Raw genomic sequence first — 19158 nt, forward strand, 5'->3', positions numbered from 1 at the left:
ACGTATTGTATGATGTGTATAATAACAACAGTTAAGTGAGCAACCAATCACAGTGAGGGAGGCGGGATTTTCTGAATACGGGTGGGAAAACAAATCTACTGTACCGGTGTAAGAGCGAGTCTCAATGTCGTCGCTGAGTGAATCTGATCTGATGTTAGAATAAAACTGCAGCTGTGATCAGAGTGTGAGCGCGGGGGGATGTGAGCGCTACACTGGAGCTTTTCTCAGTGTGTGTGCGGTGTGTGTTTTCCCCTGAAACACAGACAAAGACAGCAGGAGATTTGCAAGGTCAGTATAAAGCCTGCAGAGGTTTCATCTAAGCACCAGATCTGATCTAATACACCTACTGTAACTCTCAGACTAACTCCTGGGTTACATTAACGACAAGGTGTGTGTGTGTGTGTGTGTAGGGTGATTGATTGTTTCCTGGGGATAAAATTGTGCTTTGCACTACAGATCTCTCTTTAAACCTTGTTATTTTACTTTACAGTGTTTTTACAATAACAGACTGATGTTAGGAGAATATATACAGTATCATATACAAGACAATATAAATCACATCCAGACTGTCTGACTGTAATTAGTTCACATTAGTTATTATTATTCGCTTGATTTCTGTCATTCTACATAATGCAGGATGTCTGTTAACTACAGACACAAAATCACAAATTATTTAAATTATTTAATAACAATGTAAATAATAAAAAGAAATATTCAATCAAACGATTGTAAGGAATGATTTTATAAAAAAAAAAAAAAGGGTAAATAATCCAAACATTAAAATGCTGGAAACTTGTGGAATAATAATTTGAAAAAGTATTGCTATATTATCTATTTTTTTTAAAAGAAAAAAAAAACATATTTCTTTAACAGAACACTTACAGAATATATATATGTTGGTCTTTCGGCTGCTCCCAGCAAGGGGTCGCCACAGCGGAATATCCAGTCCGCACAACAACTTGGCACAGGTTTTACGCCGGAAGCCCTTCCTGACGCAACCCTCCTATTTTATCTGGGCTTGGGACCGGCACTGCATCCAGTGGCTGGGGGGTTTGGGCACTGGCTGGGAATCGAACCCAGGCCTTCCGCATGGCAGGCGAAACACCTACCACTGAGCCACCAGTGCCCAGTGTGTGTGTGTGTGTGTGTGTGTGTGTGTGTGTGTGTGTATATATATACAGTATATACAATGATTGAAAAAATTAGCTAAAGAAAAATAGTATAATGTATATTATATTCACATGATATTAATAATATTATTATACTTATAGCAATAAATTCATGTAATAAAAAAATATATATTTTTATGAAGTCTATATATTTTAGTTTTCCCTGACTTTATGTGTCTAAAAATAACATTATTTTACTTTTTTACATGTTAAAAAACAAATATACTTAATAAATTATTATTTAAAAGTATTTTTAATTATCTAATTATTTTTCCTTTTTATTTTAAGATATTTTATGATTTGAAAGTCAGATCAAAGCAGGTATATAAAGCTAAAAAAGTTTTTCATCATAATTTAGACATTATTATTACAGTGAATCCTTGGATTGTGAGTAACTCGGTCTGCGATAATTTTTTTTTAAGACAAGCTAAATTTTTAAATCAACTCGGTCATGCGTCACTCGTAATCAATATCTGTAAACGCGTGTACTATTGACTATACCACTGTGACTGTGTTTGTGTGTGTTTGTGTGTGTGTGTACGTTTCATTTCTGTGTCGGGATTTATTTTCACTTTTTCAAAGAAGTGCAGGTTAGTTTGTATTATTTTTACCTTATATTTTGTATTAAATATTTTTATATAAATATTTTTGGGTTGTGAAACTACCTGTCTGAGTTTTCATTATTTCTTATGGGGGAAATTCCCTTTGATATACGAGCGTTTTGACATACGAGCATGCTTCCGGAATGAATTATGCTCACAATCCAAGGTTTAATTGTATTACTATTATTATTAATATTTTTATTTTTATTATTAATGGTACTTTGGCAAAAATTTGCATAATTACCAGTATCTGTTTTAATCTGTAAACAAATTTGTAAACAGAGTGGAATTTTCTTATTTTTATTTTAATGTTTTATCTATTTTTTTTCACCCTTCTTTAGTACAGAATTTTTTTTTGTTTTTATTTTATAGAAAGTAAATTATGTTTGGGAAAAAGTCAAGATTTACATAGCATGCAATTTGAAGTAATAAACTGCTGATAATAATAATATTCCGCCTTGTCACGGTTGATTTCTTTCCTCTGGCAGGATGAAGAGACTCCCTGTCCTGGCGTTGCTCCTGTGGGTGTGTTGTGTGTTTTATGTTGGTATTTTCCTCTTCGTGGGCGGTTTCCTCCTGGTGCGTCTGGAGGTCAACAGGACGAGCACCTGCGAGGACGTCTTGCCTCCGTCGTCTAACGCCACCTCCCCGGACTTCTGCCGCGAGCGTCCTCACGTACGCAGGGTCGTCATCCTCATCGTCGATGCTCTGAGAGCTGAGTTTGCTCGCTACGACCCAGAAAACACGTCTCCCAGACCGTTCGAGAACAAGCTGCCGGTTCTGGGTGAGATGGTGTCGTCTCGGGCATCGCACGCCAGGCTGTACACGTTCAGAGCTGATCCTCCCACCACCACCATGCAGAGGATCAAGGGCTTCACCACTGGGTCCCTGCCCACCTTTATAGACGTGGGAAACAACTTCGCGTCCAGCGCCGTACTGGAGGACAACCTGATCCACCAGCTCGGTCAGGCAGGTGAGAAAGAGGAAGAAAAAGAAAGAAAAGATTGAATTATTTACCTTTTACGGAAGGAGTCTCCAGTGTTAGTCTTTTGTAGTGATCAGAAGTAAAGCTGTAACATCAGAGTGAAGATTTGAGAGATAAGAGAGATGTTTTAGGTGATGTGTTACACTTTCTGAATGTCAGATTGACGTGTCTCTCTGTGTTGTTTATCTATGTGTGCAGGGAAGCGAGTGGTCTTCATGGGAGACGACACCTGGGCCAGTTTGTTCCCTAAAAAGTTCCATCGCTCGCTGCCTTTCCCCTCCTTCAACGTCAAGGATCTGCACACTGTGGACAACGGGATCCTCCAGAACATCTTTCCCATCAGTGAGTACCTAAGGTTCCTGTGTGGCTTAGAATAGAGGTTCAGAAAAACAAACAAACTGGAGCTCATGCGGATGCTGATAACATTTCAAGATAAATAAAGTAAGTGAAGACTTTAAAAAAAAAAGTTATTAATAATGAAAAAAAATTTAAACACAGAATGTCGTAAATAAAAGTTTTTTTAAACCTCTTTCTCATCTGGTCTTCGGCGTGTAACTACACTATACTAACTGTGCATTTTAGTTAAACAGTTTTTGTGCTGGAACCCGTGACCTTCACCTGCCCCAAGAGGTTAAAATCAGTCATTCTGTTATTCTTCATAATGCAGAATGTTTTTGTAGACTACAGACACAAAATCACAAATTAATTTTAATAATTTAAATGAATTAATAAAAAGAGGAAAAAAAGAAAATCCAATAAAAAAATTCTAAAGGATTACTTTATTAAAAATAAATATGTAGATAAAAATAAAAATTAGTGTAAATATTCTAAACTGCAAAATGCTTGAATTTAAATTTTAAAAAGTATTTTGACAGTATTGCTATATATTAATAAAAAAAATCTATATATTTCTTTAACATTTAATGCATTAATTTATTTTAGACATGATTTAGGTATTGGAGCAACGATTAAATATAATATCACAAATCCAATTTTTGCAACACATAATTGCTGTAATATTTCTACATAAATAAATAGTGTTAAATCAATTGATTTTACTTTTTATATGTTAAAGAAAATGTATTCTAAAGATTAATTTAAATTTAAAAAATAAATCCTGACCTGCTGCCATAGGTACTGTAATATATCTTTATTATTTATTTATTTATAAATAAATGAGATGACTAAGGAATAATTGAATGCATGTTTATATAGGGTTTAAAATAATTTTTCTTTTTATATGTTATTAAAAAAAAAAATTGTAGTTATCTAATTATTTTTTTGTTTTGAATTTTAAAACATTTTATGATTTAAAAGATTTTAAGTCGCATAAAAATACTTTTAATAATTAAAATATTATCAGCATCCACATGAGCTCAAGACGTTAAAAATCAAGAACTTGCTAACCTTTGTAACTGTTTTAAAACACGTTCTAGTGCAAAATCTTTTATTTATCTTTTGGATTAAGGCATTGGATTACGGGTTGGAGGGTCCCAGGTTTAAACCCCACCGCTCCTAAGTTGCCCCTGTTGGGGTCCTTGAGAAAGGGCCTTAAACCTAAACTGCTCAGATGTTTAATGAGATAAAAAACCAAGTGGTGCTGGATAAGGACGTCTGTCAAATGCTGTAAAAGTAAATAAACATGAGCTGCAGTTTTGGATTTGCTCTGACTAAGTTATCAAGGCATCACAATTTAACTCTTCCAACAGTAGCTCTAGTTACAGCAGCAGCTGGAAGCGGGTGAGAGATTATAGGCAGCAAGTCAACATTTCATCCCGGAAGTTGATGTTCATGTTGGAAGCAGAAAAAATGGGCAAGCGTAAGGATGATTGCGGCCATAAATATGTCTGATTTGTGTATATCTTGTGTATATACATTATCATATGGTACATAGCAAACAAAACATTTTTAGACCATTTTAATATTTTTAATAACACTAAATGTTATACATTTTAAAATTTTAGAAAAAAGTGAAAAATCATCATTTTGGAAAAAAAATTAAAAAATTCAAAGTAAGATTGGAAAATGTATTAAATAAAATGCATAAATGAACATGAAAGTACATATAAATAATAATAATATTAATAATAACAACAACAACAATAATAAATCTTCACTTAATGTTTTTAGAAGTTTTCCACACTGTACGTCGAGGTTAGCCCTGTGATTTCGAGGCCAGACACTAACAGCGGGATCGCTACGCCTATACATCACCTTAAACCCTCGAATCGGTGACTGACAGAAATACAGTTTCAGCTTTAGATTGCTCAGCGCTGTAGGTAAAAAGCTTCATATTGAAGGTGATTAAGCAGCGAGCGCTCTGTATGTCGTCCTCACAGTGGACGGAGATGACTGGGACGTGCTGATCGCTCACTTCCTGGGTGTGGATCACTGCGGCCACCGCTTCGGCCCCGACCACCCTGCCATGGCGGAGAAGCTCGGTCAGATGGACGGAGTTATCAGGCAAGTCGTAACTTCCTCAGCGGTGTGAAGGTTGTGGGTAAGAGGCGGAGCCTGAACCTGCGGGTTTGGGTGTGAATGTTCCTGTACCTTCTCCTGGGTGGAGGGAAGTCTAACACAGTGTCAACTTCAAACACGTCTGATCTCAGGTCAGTGATAAAGCGTCTGCAGAGCGACACGTTGCTGGTGGTGATGGGAGATCACGGGATGACCGACACCGGCGATCACGGAGGAGAAAGCCAAAAGGAAACGGACGCTGCTTTGTTCCTGTACAGCGGCTCACCTCTGTTCCCGGCTCCTGACGCACACGTGAGTTCTTTCTTAACTTTCTTTTAAAACCCCTGAACTTTATAAATGATATGATTTCCCTCTGAGATCAATAAAGTTCTTTAAATCTTGAATAATCAGGTGTTTGCTCAGATATTTCATGTGACCAGCAGGTGGAGCCAGAGGTGGTGCCTCAGACTGATTTGGTGCCTACCCTGGCCTTGATGCTGGGAGTTCCCATCCCATACAGCAGCGTGGGTCAGGTGATGCTCCCGCTGTTCCCCAGAAACGACTCCCTGGATGGAGCTGTGGGTCTCAGCCAGGTGGAGGCGCTGTGGATCAACGTCAAGCAGGTGTGAAACAGGCATAGTAGCGTCTGATAAGATAAGATGATCTGATCTAATAAGGGATGGGACGCTGTATTGAAATTCGATATATATTTTTAAATAAAAAATTAATAAATAAATTGTAATTTTTAAAAATGTATTTCATTTTAGACCTAAAATTTTGAGAAATATTATTTGCACTTTGTCTTTTGTTTCCATAATCAGACCACTGTAAAAAAAAAAAGTATTCTGCAGTCATACATTTTTGTCATTGAACTATAAATTGTATCGTGTTTTGTATCGAATTGTGAGCACCATATTGTGTATCTTATTGAATCGAGACAAAGGCATATCGTCCCTAAATGTAATTATAAGGTTATTATAAAGACCTGGATAAGGTGTGTTTATTGTGTAATTAGTATTCGCAAAAAATATTTAGGAATCCGTCAAATAATTATACTTTAATAACACTGAGATGCCTTATCCAACCAAATTGATGTTTGGAAGAAGGAAAACTAACGCTGCCTTTAAAATATACAGAACTAATAAAATCCAGTGACTAGATCTCTAAAATGATAAATATATATATGTTTATAAATCTGTGCACAATCACTTTTTGGGAACTGAATTACAGGTAATCTGGTACAAGTAGAATTGATCAACTAAAGAATGAAACACAAGGGGGCGTGCTGTTACAGGAAAATAATCAGCAGGTTTTTGGTTTGTTATCCGTTAAAGGTTTCAAATAATAGCACATTCCAGAATGTTTTATTCTTCTTGTACCACAGTCATTTTTTGCTAATTGCATTTTTTATTTTACATAATTTATTAAAAAGAGGACTTTCCCAAGGTTTAGATTCTATGGAGAGTCTGCCATACTGTAAATGAGCCGTTACTATAGGAACAATAACGCATTATAATGACTGCATTAATATTAATAGAAGGCTGTGATTTGTAGCTGCACCTCTGGCACAGCTGCTGTAATATAATCCGACCAATCAGACTCAGGAACTTAACACTGCTGTGGTATAATTCAGGACAAAACTCATATTTGTTAATAGGAACTTGGTGGACGTTAGTCCCCTTGATGTCTGTCTTTTGGCCCTGCCTATAGCCCTGTCTTTTTGGTCTTTTAGGTTCATCGGTTTTTGGAGACCTACTCCAGCATGGCCAAAGACATTCCAGCAGACAGTTTGTCTCAGCTGACGGCTCACTTCTTCCAGATCTCCTCTCAGTATATGAGCTCGATCCGTGATGGAACTCCACCTCCTCCTGAACTGGTGGCGTCCATGCAGGACTACCTGAGCTCCGTTAGAGAGACCTGTCGTGCCTCCTGGGCTCGATTCAACCCCGTGAAAATGGCAACGGGCCTCCTGGTCCTGGGGTTTGGTTGCGTCTTGTGCTACGTTATCTCAGAACTGTCTGTTGTGATCCTCCAGGGTGCCATGTTGAAGGCTCCAGTGGTTGCCGGGCTGGTGGTCGGTGGAGCCGTAGCCGTGGGTCAAGTATTCACTTTGGGATACATCGAGGTCTCGTGGTGTTTAGGAGCTGCTGTTTTGTTTTCAGAGGTTTTATTCCTGTGGAGGGCTCGGAGGGTGTGTCCTCGGGGCCGGCTGTCTCACTGGCGCCTTTTGACTCCGCCGCTGCTTATCCTCTTCCTGCGCTTCGCGTCCTTGCTCTCAGACAGCTACGTGATTTCAGAAGGACGTGTGGTCACGTTCTTACTTTTCAGCCTGTGTCTGTATGTTCCGTTTCAGCTTAACTGGGATGGACTTTTGGTGCCTGCACCATCTACCGATACTCAGAAACCCTCCGGACTTATTGCACCGTCTTTACCGTCCTCTGTGGTCCGGCGTGAGAGCGGCACTGTGCTCGTTTGCGTAGGCGTCTTGGTGGCGTCTCTCTACCTTTCTCTGTCATTCCATAGCTGCCGGGAAGAACAGGGTGCTTGTCAGCCTTCTGTCTTCTTGACTCCGCTCTCACGGGTTCAGGATAGTCGTCTGCGCAACGTGCACTACATCCTGTCCCTGGCGTCACTTTCCACCTGGGCTTTCTTGCTACATCGTTGGTTGCGGCACTACGGAAACCTGAACTGTTCGGGCATGGTCGTGTTTACTGCGCGCTGCTTGCTTCCTCTTTCCTCCATCTGCATGGCACTGCACTGGGCAGTCAGCGCAACTCCAGAAGACACCTTCAGGAACCTGGCAGAGCTGATTAGCTTAGCGCAGGTAATTCTGCCACGTATTATCTTCGGTCTATTAGGCCTCGGTATGCTGCTTCTGTGGCACGACCCAATAATGGTGTTCCTAAAGATGCGAGCGCCATTAAACTCTCGGGGTGCCGTCATGCCTCCACCGAGGTACCGCGCTAGCACTGGTATCAGCCCTCAGGCCGAGCTGCACCATCTTATACCGCAGTTATATCAGCGCATCCGACAATCGCTTGACGATGAAGGGGTCAAGGGGTCTAGTCCGGACGGGCGGCCAGCGGTCGAGGCTTATGGACTCGGCACCGTCTACTCCGCACCCCTGGTCTTGCTGTGTGGTCTGATGGGCCTTGGATTGCTGCTGCTACACCCTGAAGGCATGGCACTTGCCTTCCTGCTGCTACTGCTGCAGGCTGCAGCTCTCCTCCATCTCCATGCCTCCGCCAGCAATCTCTCCAGCCTGCAGAGTCACTCCAGTAAGTCATTTAACTTTGTTACTTGAGATACATTGCTAACGACAAATAAAAGAATTTCTGCTTTCACTTGTTCGCTTATTCATTTGTATTATTTACAACGCTGTGTTCACTGAATACCAGGTAATCAGAACCTGGGTGGGGTAGATTCTGTCGACCCGTTCCTGATTGGCTCTTTTTGATGTTCTCTGTGTCCCTTAATGCACATTTATAGATAGATAGGCAGATAGAAAAATAAAAATATATACTGCTGTCCGCTCAGAGACGAGTATGTATAGTGTACACAGAGACCCTGAGAACAGCGCGAAAGCTACGCCCACACATACAATACACTGGACTTTACACATTTTATACATTCACTTACACACTGAAAATATTGTATATAATCGTAAATATCGGTATCTATATTAGCTACTTTGTTTCCACGTTCCCATCTGCGTAAATTCATAACTGGAATGTTCGTAAGTCGGGGACTACCTGTATTTAATTACAAACTACCTAACAAACTCTGTGACGTTTACCTTATGTTGGTATAATATAAATAATAATATAATAATATAAACTAACGCATGTGATGAAATATTATGGTTGGCTTAGTGCCCAAAAAATGTTTATTAGTTATTTTTATTTATTATTGTTAACATTCTACTTATGTTAATATTTATTTACATAACATAACATCTATTTATGTCATGTTATGTTTACGTTTTTATTTTTCAACAGCTTTTCCACTTTAAGGCTTCTAAAGCCTTTTTTTTTTTTTAACACAAGAAAGTCCTGTGTAGACGGCACACGATAAACGTGAAAGCAAGAAATGTTTTGGTTGGAAAACAAATGTAATAAGAGAGACTCGTGCGAGAGCATCGTGATCTCAGTTCCCATGGAGAAAAATCGTGATTCACATTACGGCATGAATCGTGCCGCCCTGGTTCATACACATAGTTAACAGTTAACAGACCCTGATGCGCAAGAAATTTTATAAATCTCTTATTTTAGATTATTTATTATAAATTATTTATTATTATATCTTATTTAACATTTGTCTAAAAAACACCCCAGGTTGTATGAGCAGGGTAGCACTGGTACGAGTAAGTGTTCAGTTTGTAGAAGAAAGTATTTATGTAACAGATTGTCTGATTATTCGCAGCGGGTGTCTTCAGTGTCCCCTGGACTCTGGTGGTCCTGTGGTCTCTGGCCGCCTCGCAGTTCTTCCACGCCACGGGCCACCTGCCCACCTTCCCGTCCATCCAGTGGGGCGCTGCGTTCGTGGGTTTCCCTCAGGGACACTCGGGCACTTTTTTGCCCGCCTTACTCGTCACCCTCAACACCTTCTCCTCGCACATCCTGTTTGCCGGTAATCCCCGTGTGTCTACTGCGACCGACATAAATAAATCTATAGTACAGACATCATGTGCAAAATGCTGATGCACAGTCATGCGTGTTCTGTTTGGCCCGTGTTTAGTCGGATGCCCGTTGCTGCTCTTGTGGCCGCTGGTGTGCGAACTGCGTGGGTCTCGAACCGGCCGCTCTGGTGGAGGTGAAGACCGGGACGAGGTTGTCATGGAGATGAGGCTGAGAGAAAACCCACAACAGTTCAGTTCAGCGTTACTGCAGCTCGCAACACGTTATCTGTTTATTAACGGAGCACAGGTACACACACACACACACGCACACAGCGTTTTATTTTTTGTGTTCCTTGATATCATTACTTGTTTGTGTGTGTATCATGTAACAGTGGTGGAATGTAGTCCAGGTCCAGTAACATTTCCTGTTTGTGGTCACTGGAATTAATTTACTTTCAAACAAATGTTTTTAAAAACACAAACTTTGACTGGTTTTGTGTGTGTGTGTGTGTGTGTGTGTGTGTGTGTGTGCAGGTTTTGGCGTCAGTCTGTGCTGCTGCTATTCTCAGGAGACACCTCATGGTGTGGAAAGTATTTGCACCCAAGTGAGTGAAAAATTGAACACACACACACACACACACACACACACACACACACTATGTTTCTCTTGTTTCATGCCTGCTTACAAACTAAATCAACCGCCTTAGACAGAGGTTAAACCAGTGTGAAGTAGAAGTGTGCCAAGTATAATGATATTAGACATGTTTTTGTTCATCTTTGTGTACGAAACACTACGCAGGATGAATCATGCACTGACAGGCCAAAAAAATGTCCCCTTTGGATTTAGATAAGCAAATACCTAAAAGCCTTTGATTGAATAATTACCGCAGTGATTAATGTGTTTTAGTTAGAAACTGTTGCCTTACATCCCTAACTGATGCTCCGAGGAGCTTCTCTTTTCTTCAGCAGCCGCGTTGTAAGATGGGTTCAGTTATTGTGCGAAAGACGCTAGTGTTTTTCAGAAGAATCAAGTGAGCAAGCAAAGACAACAACTAAGGAGATTTTGCTGTAATGATTTGGAATTGAGTTAAGAAACATCGTTATTAAAATCTGAAGGGATCGCGCTGAACCTTTAACCTTGAAACAAAGTTCATTAATGGAGTGAATTAAACAAACTGGCAGTAGAAATCAGGTTCATTTTCACACATGAACTGGACAACACCGAGTCCCGACCTTGACTGGGGGAAATTCACTGGAGAGATCTCGACCAAAGATTTATGCCAAAGAATAATAATAAAAAAAAAAACTTCATGCAGTTAAACCAATGTTAAGTTTAAAAACGACGATGATGATGTTGATGATGATGATGATCCGCTTTTTCCTGAGTACATACCAGTGGCGGCTGCTAGCTTTTGAAACAGGGGAAGCTCATATTAGGCCTTGATCATAAAATTCATCATGTTCTTCGCACTTTTCATGCCTTTTGTATGCCCTGTCAAAGTTACCCAGATCCCCCAAACCCACGTTTGACCAAACGCATCCCGTTCCCTGAGAAGGTTTGGTCAAGAGGCATGGCCAACAGTACATTTACTTCGTCACGGCACTTCCAGTCAGCCAGTTCACCTTGTCATACCAGGAGAGCTAAAAAGACCTGTTATTTTTTTCCTGATTTTTGCACCAGATCAATCTTGGGCATTGGTCTGCACCGTCTGCATCTGCCATTATGCACAGCTTGTTAGCTGGCTAGTTTCCCCTTCCACAAGCTACTTTAATTATATGAACGAACTAACTTTGCACTAACTAATGCAGAAACAAGGAGCAAAATCAGGAACGCTATAATAAGTTTTTTTTATTATTTAAAGAATAATTTGTATCACCAGCAATCAATACAGAGTGCAGCAGTTGTACCACTTCACCTGCAAATCTGCATGGGACTGACCTCGAATCTCTGTAGCGCTGATGTATACTTACGAAATGCTGTCAATCAAAAAAGGGGTTCCGCCCTTTAAACAGCTCCGCCAATCATCATGCAGCAGCCCAGCGTCCTGGCCCGCCCACTGCTCCCTTCACTCCCAGACAAGCTGAGCTTTCCTGCAAGTGACGATTTTGGTGCATTTATCCAATTACCGTCCAGCTTTTTCTTCTGCAGTGAAAAAAGCTCCTCTGCGCTTCACCATAGAGCTCCAATGAGGCTGGGCTTCAGGAGGGTTTAACGCGCTGTGCTGCACGGAGATGTATGACAAGAAAATCGCCTCAAACAATCTACAATAAATACCTGATTCTGAACGAGCTAGTCATGAAGTTAAACGCACTTTTCTAGCGCACTTTTATTAAAACCAATATAAATACGACAGTGCATATATGAGCATTTATTTTCTGACATAGTAGAGGAAGCGGAGCTTCCCTTGTAGTCTTAGAGCAGCCGCCACTGGTACTGGTATTAATCCTTAGGACATTTCGCCATATAGGGGATGAGGAGGTAGATGAGCCTTGCAAAGTTTCAGAAAACGTACCGGATGGAGGATCGTGGAATTGAAGGAATCGTGTCACTGAACTAATTCTCACTGATGAGAGAAAAAAACTCTCAGCTCCTGATGACATGATTTTGCAGGCTTGAGCGTTGCGCAATACTTTATCAGTGTTTTCACTGCATGTTTTGATTTTTCACAGGTCGTTGCTCCTTTTGTTTTCTTTTGACTCACACCTTCAGTGTTTCCATCTGTTGCTTAAGGATGAAGTGAATTGAACCCAACCAAATCGAACCGTTACTACAGCACTGTGTGTGTGTGTGTGTGTGTGTGTGTGTGTGTGCAGGCTGATGTTCGAGGCCAGCGGGTTCATCCTGGGCAGTGTGTTTGTACTTGTCGGGGTCGCTTTGGTCATCAGGGTCGATGTGGCGGTGGCTTGCTTGTTTCAGAGACTCCTTCCAGAGAATTCCAGGTAGCCCCGCCTCCTCGTTCCCCCGAAAGTATCCTCCATCGGTCCATCGCTGACGACACAAGCTGCATACGATTGCCAGGATGATCGATGGAAAGAGCAAAGGATGAAGGAAAGAAAAAGGTTCTTAATATCACCTCTATCGTTAAAAATGGACTCCTGGTGGTACTGTATTTTCCTCCAACGTGTTTAATCTGAGCCGTCTCAGACAACGCTGCCTCGCTAGAGGAGGGAAGAGCGAGTGTAATAGAGACTGCTGTACATTTGTGGGGTTTTGTATTAGACACTAACATACGGTTACATTTTGACGCAGGATTTCAGGATTAGCTGGTCTATAATCACTCCGGGTAACTTTTTCCAACTTTACCCAGAATGCCGTTTCTACCTGCTTCTATGGTGCTCAGTGGGATTTAGCCCTCTCTCCATCACTGGCTAAAGGGAGCGATGCGGCGGCACTTTAATCCTTCGCTCGGTTCAACAGATCTTCAGCTTTTTTGCTCTTGATGCCTCAGCACCATCACGCTCGTCATCTTCTAGACCGTCAACTAGCCTGAATCTCTTGTTAATAACGTAGTATTATTATTATTATTCAAATGTTACCCGATTTTGATTCGGGTTCTTTAAGTACAACATTTGTACCGTCTTGAATATTTCAAATTTTCTGGTATTTCTCAATAATGTGACATAAAATTTTGCTGGAAAATAATCGTAAACACCGTACTCATGAACATATTTAATGATAGAAGCCTGTAGGATGCTCGTGAAGTGAATCAAAATACCCGAATAATTTTTCAGTCCGTTTGGTTAGTGTTAATGTTTCTGAGCTAATCATGTCGCAACGACCACCCAATACGAGTGTTTTACCTTCAATACAATACTTTTATATAATAACTGCGTAGTATTATTTTTATTTCTTTTTTCTTAAAATCAACAAAACTGCCATGTCTGCTGTGAGCACAGGTCAGAGGTCACTAGCTTTAGCACTGCAGTGATGTCGTTGCGATATGAGATTCCATTTGTAATGATGTTTATTTGTGGTGGTCTTTATTGACATTTATATTCATGTGTTCGTTTTAATTAAATTTCTAGTTTTTGCATTTGGTATGATGAGATATGAATGTTCGAGGGAAACGGGATGGGCTGGTTATAGTAATAATATAATAGTGTGTTTTGGTGTGCGTGTGTGTGTGTGTATGGTTTACCCACTGTATTTTGTCTTAATGAAAAAGGTTGATTTTTTTTTTTTTTTATGCCATGAATGAAACGTACGTGAAATCGACTTAAATTGTCCTTAATTGTATTAAATTGAATGTAAATGAGGGAGAAGTCAAATAAAATTTTATACTTTATACTACACACTTTGCTTTTCTTTCTTTTAATCATAAAGATAGAATTCTTAAAGTATGTGGCCGTTAAAAAAAATGTTACAAAAACCCTCCAATTAACGTGTGCACAACAGTGTGTATATACATATATATATTGAGGATCTATGATCTTCAGTGACATCCAGTCATTAATCCATATGGTTTAATATAATGTCGGCCCCTCCCTCTCTGCAGCTATAACAGCTTCACATCTTCTGGGAAAGCGTTCCCCAAGGTTTAGGAGTGTGTTTATGGGAATTTTTGTCCATTCTTCCAGGAGCGCAGTCAATGATGTTGGATGAGAAGGCCTGGCTCGCAGTCTCCGCCCCAATTCATCCCAAATGTGTTCTTTTGGTTTGAGGTCAGGACTCTGTGAAAGCCAGTCAAGTTCTTCCACACTGAACTCACTCATCCATGTCTTTATGGACCTTGCTTCACGCACTAGTGTGCAGTCGTGAGTTGGCCGAGCCAAACTCCTGTAAACAACCCTACATCATAATCCCCCTTTACCAAACTTTACACTTGGCACAATGCAGTCAGACAAGTACCATTCTCTCGGCAACCGCCAAACCCAGACTTGTCAATCAGATTTCCAGACAAAAAAGCATAATTTGGTACTCCAGAGAACATGTCTCCACTGCAGTCCAGTGGTGGCGTGCTTTACACAAATTCGATGTGCATTGCACTTGGTGATGTAAGACTTGGATGCAACTGCTCGGTCATGGAAACCCATTTTATAAAGCTCTCTACGCACTGTTCTTAAGCTAATTTGAAGGCCACATGAAGTTTGGAGGGCTGTAGCTAATGACGACAGAAAGTTGGAGACCTCTGTGAATTATGTCCCCTCCCCAAAAAAAAAAATGTTTACAAGTGATTTTTAGGGGGGCCGTCATTCTTATCCCAGTGTGGTGATGAGACTTTTATCCGCATTAAAACCTTTGAGCAATACAAATGCTGTAAGTAAGGCCATTTGTTCATGAATGATGAACCCGGGGCGAGGTGGCTCAGAGCCCACTGCGGTCGTTCTTGTTAGCATTCAGCGCCTACATTGGAAAACCCTCTTATTAGTATAAATATTAAAAAAAACTTTTTAATTACTTGCTTTACATGCGTGCGCACACGTGTGTTGATTATGTCAGTGAGAGACGTGCACTAAGACCCAGCAGGGGAGACGATTACCCACAATTCCGCAGCACAAGAGAGAGAAAAACCATTGGCTCAGTTGTGATCATGTGACACTCGGCATCAAGAAAAGAAGCACGTGCGTAATACATGAGGCTCAGTATTCATAAACCAAGACTTGTTCGTTTTCCAAGTCAAAATGTATTTACATTTTTTTGCTCGTCTTGCGGAGCACTCGCAAACCGCATTACTCGCAATCCAAGGTTCAACTTGGATTCCGTCTTAGTCCACGGCAAAATCTTAAAGGGACAAAAACATCTGATATGATAACCCGAACACTTTTTTTTTAAAAAACATTCCTTGACAAGGAAGTTGGTCCAAAATTGTTAGGGACACGCCAGCGAGCTGCAATTTCAGAGGAAATCTGCATTCTTTACAGTACCAGATAACAGAAATAGTAGATTGCATGAGAAATCCACTGCTTGTACGACTACGGTTAGACTGTAATCTCAGATATCACATGCAACAGTGGTCATTGTTTCCTTCGCCCCAGCACTGCCTTTATCAGGAATTCGTATGTTGTCATTTAGAAGGTAGTTTGAGGTGAAGTGTTTTGCTCAAGGGTGCAACGATGACTACTCATAGGAAAACAGCAAGCCACAAGCTTCTCATGGACCTGATTTCTGAAAGAAAAAGTCTGAGTCTCTTCTGTGGAAAACATTTACATTTGGATTAACAGAGTGTTACTGAGTAACTGATAGCAGAGACAATGTGAGCATTTACAGTGTGGTACTTATACAGTGTGAGGAGTAAATGTGACCTTAGGCATTAAGGAATACTTGTCATTTTAAACACTGAAATATGGATTATATTATCATACTGCATACCATTAAATGTTCAAATATACAGCATTTTGCATAAGTATTCACCCCCTTTACTTAAACTGCAAATCTTGCAACTAAACTCAAGTAAATTAGTATTATACTACAACATGAATATGCCTTAATATTAAAAGTTAAGGGAAATAAACCAATATATTTTGCAACATCATTTACCAATAAAAAAAAATGTAAAAGTTGTGATTGCTTGACCTTGCTTTGATCGTCGTTGTGAAACCCATGAAATACATTCTGGTTCTATAACTTACATAATAAGTTGAGTAGAGTTGACCTGTGTGTAGTTAAAGTGTAACAAGTTCTTGAGATATATATGTGTGTTCCTGTAAGAACCCTGAGCCAATTTGAGATACAGTAATACTTGAACAACAAGCATCATGAAATCAACAAAAATAAATCCGAGACAAAGTTCTGAAAATCAGGGTTATATACAGGGCATCTAGGGGAAAAAATTATATCATAAAAAAGTTCATTTTCAATTGCAGTTTAATTTAAAAAGTGAAACTAGATTAATTTTATATCAAGTCAAATGTTTCAAGCCTTTTTGTTTTAATTTTTATCACATCTGACAGCGCATAAAAATCTAAAATCTAATATCTCAAAATATTAGAATATTTCTAATGATCATTTAAAAAATTATTAACAGTACAGAAATAAATTTTGTTTGTTTACGCACTCAATACTTGCATCAATGCATCATGGCATGGAGGAGTTCTGTCTCTGCCACTGCTGAGCCTTTATTAAAGACCAAGTTGCTTTGATAGCAGCCTTTAGCTCGTCTGTATTGTTGGGTCCGAGGTGTTTCTTCTTCCTTTTCATGACAGACCACAAAATCTCTATGAGGTTCAGGTCAGGCCAGTTGGCTGACCAATCGAGCACAGTAATATAATGGTCAGCAAACCAGTTAGTGAAAGTTTAGGCACTCTGGGAAAGTCCTGCTGGAAAAGGAAATCAGCATTTCTTTAAAAACTTGTCAGTAAATACAAGTGCTCCTGGTAACAGCTGTATTGACTTTGGACTTGGTAAAACACAGTGAATCAATACCAGCAGATGACATGGCACCCAAATCAAACATACTGACTCCACTCCTTGTGAAGGTCTCCCAAAGTCATCCCTGTTGCTTGCATATCTTTTCCCACCACACTATCTGTCCAGTCAACCTTACATGAATATGCTCGATTACATCACCTTCTGTAGCTTACGCTCCTTGTGGAGGGTGTCAATAATTGTCACCAATCTTCTCCATGAATGGAATGAACTACAGTAGACTAAGAGACACATGGTATTTACACTGTATGAATAGTAATTTACTCTCATTCAAAATAAAATATTCTAATATTTTAGGATACTTCATTATTTTTGGAGATGTATACCAAAAACTTTTTTGACCCTGCTATTATTTATTTATTTAACAAAAATGAAGCCAATCTTCCCATGAGTAAATGTTCCAAAACATTCAACCCAAGGTTAGACCGGGCAATGCTCAGAGAAATACAAAAACCTCTGACACCTTTTTATGGGAACCAGAAACAACCTTTTGAGCAATCTGAACCTGCTACCATAATGCACTTATCCCAGTGTTTCACCAGTGCTTGGATCCATCTGCATTATGTCTGAAAAGCGCTGGCCTCCCAGGAACCCCTTTAATCTTCAATGGCCCCAACATGTGGAAAAGGCTTATAATGTGAATGATTGTGAGTACACGTCCCACAGACAGCTGCATCTCTTCCACAAGTTGTGCAACTATTTTCAAGTATCAGACGAACCACTTTCTAAATGTTCACGGAACGATTGCAATGAGCTCAGGGCCATCTCGACTGGGATTTCCTTGTGTGTAAATAAGCACAGTTTGGTGTAATTCTATTTATTAGGACAAAGCTACCAAATCTGGAAAAAAAAAAAAAACTTCCCCTAGTGCCGGTAATGAACAGGATAATCTTATCAATACTGAGATATTGTTAGTGCTCCTCCGTGACCCCACACCTGGGAGCTTTATATATTCATGGATGATAAATGATAATAATTGTAATTGATTGAAAATAAGAACTATTGATGCTATTTGTTTTTCTTTTTCAAAAATAGTTTATTTAACTTTGAGTCCCATAGTACAACAGTCTCATATGAAGCAGGTTTATATACATTTGAACGTGGATGGGTGAAAGTGGCTTGCTTTCATGCGCTGTGTATTCAGAGTTACAGGATATTGGGTGTTGCAGCAATGCTTTCTGTACAGGATATAGCATGCCCACCTGCCAGGTAGCTCCTTTCCTTCCTGGAAGGCTCCTGGCACCACCTACGTGATTTTTTTCCCACATGCTGGCTGCCGTCCAAAGAAAAACAAAGAAAGATCACAAAAAAAAACCTTGTCCTTTGCCAACTGGATTTATTCCATTCGTTCCTCAGGTTAATCAGTGCTTAAATGTCCTCATCATGTTGTGAACAAAACAGCGCTGAGCCAACTTTAAAAATTCCCCTTTCCTCCAGTGCCGAGAATGAACAGGATAATCTTATCAATACTGAGATATTGTTCGTGCTCCTCCGTGACCCCGCGTCCCTGGGAGCTTTATATATTCCTGGAGGTCTAACATATAGACATAAGACATACTTTTCGATAATAGTGTCATAAAAGTGTACAATCTTCCAGGTGCTGCCATTGTGAATCCTTAAGCATGGTTTAAGGCATTTTAAGTGTACTTCTGGATTGATCACAAGGTACAGATTACACCGGGATTAGACCAAGGCCTGAGTGCATTGTAGAAAACAGCATGCCGTGACAATGTTGAAATTGACTTGTAACTCATTTATCATTCTGAAAAGAAGATGGGAGCATTTGTTTTGGAACACAGTTTAAAAAGTCTGCAGCATTGATTGATTTTCCATCCCTGCTTAAGGTGATTTAGTGTCGTGAAAGATCTGGATTTCATGAGAACACTGACGGCAAGGACACTCTGTACAGATACAGCAGACAACGTATTGTTATTATTTTTTTTTTACCCCATTGGAGATGC

At 39.9% G+C, this 19158-nt stretch overlaps 1 protein-coding gene across 2 annotated transcripts; it reads left to right on the forward strand.

Annotated features, from left to right (window-relative positions):
• The first annotated feature begins 103 nt into the window (after window positions 1-103).
• Window positions 104-14087, forward strand: pigo (phosphatidylinositol glycan anchor biosynthesis, class O). Of its 2 annotated transcripts, none has more exons than XM_053476284.1 (11): window positions 104-288; window positions 2260-2744; window positions 2955-3098; window positions 5096-5219; window positions 5366-5525; window positions 5654-5836; window positions 6946-8491; window positions 9636-9842; window positions 9951-10138; window positions 10366-10436; window positions 12646-14087. In XM_053476284.1, the coding sequence occupies exons 2-11, from the start codon at window positions 2261-2263 to the stop codon at window positions 12773-12775; spliced, it is 3237 nt and encodes a 1078-aa protein (XP_053332259.1). In that variant the 5' UTR covers window positions 104-288; window position 2260; the 3' UTR covers window positions 12776-14087. The 2 variants fall into 2 exon arrangements, with proteins under 2 accessions (XP_053332259.1, XP_053332260.1); XM_053476285.1 differs by having other exon boundaries at window positions 5657-5836.
• Window positions 14088-19158: the final 5071 nt, after the last annotated feature.

This window comes from Clarias gariepinus, chromosome 17 (genome assembly GCF_024256425.1).
Source record: "Clarias gariepinus isolate MV-2021 ecotype Netherlands chromosome 17, CGAR_prim_01v2, whole genome shotgun sequence".
Classification (NCBI taxonomy): domain Eukaryota; kingdom Metazoa; phylum Chordata; class Actinopteri; order Siluriformes; family Clariidae; genus Clarias; species Clarias gariepinus.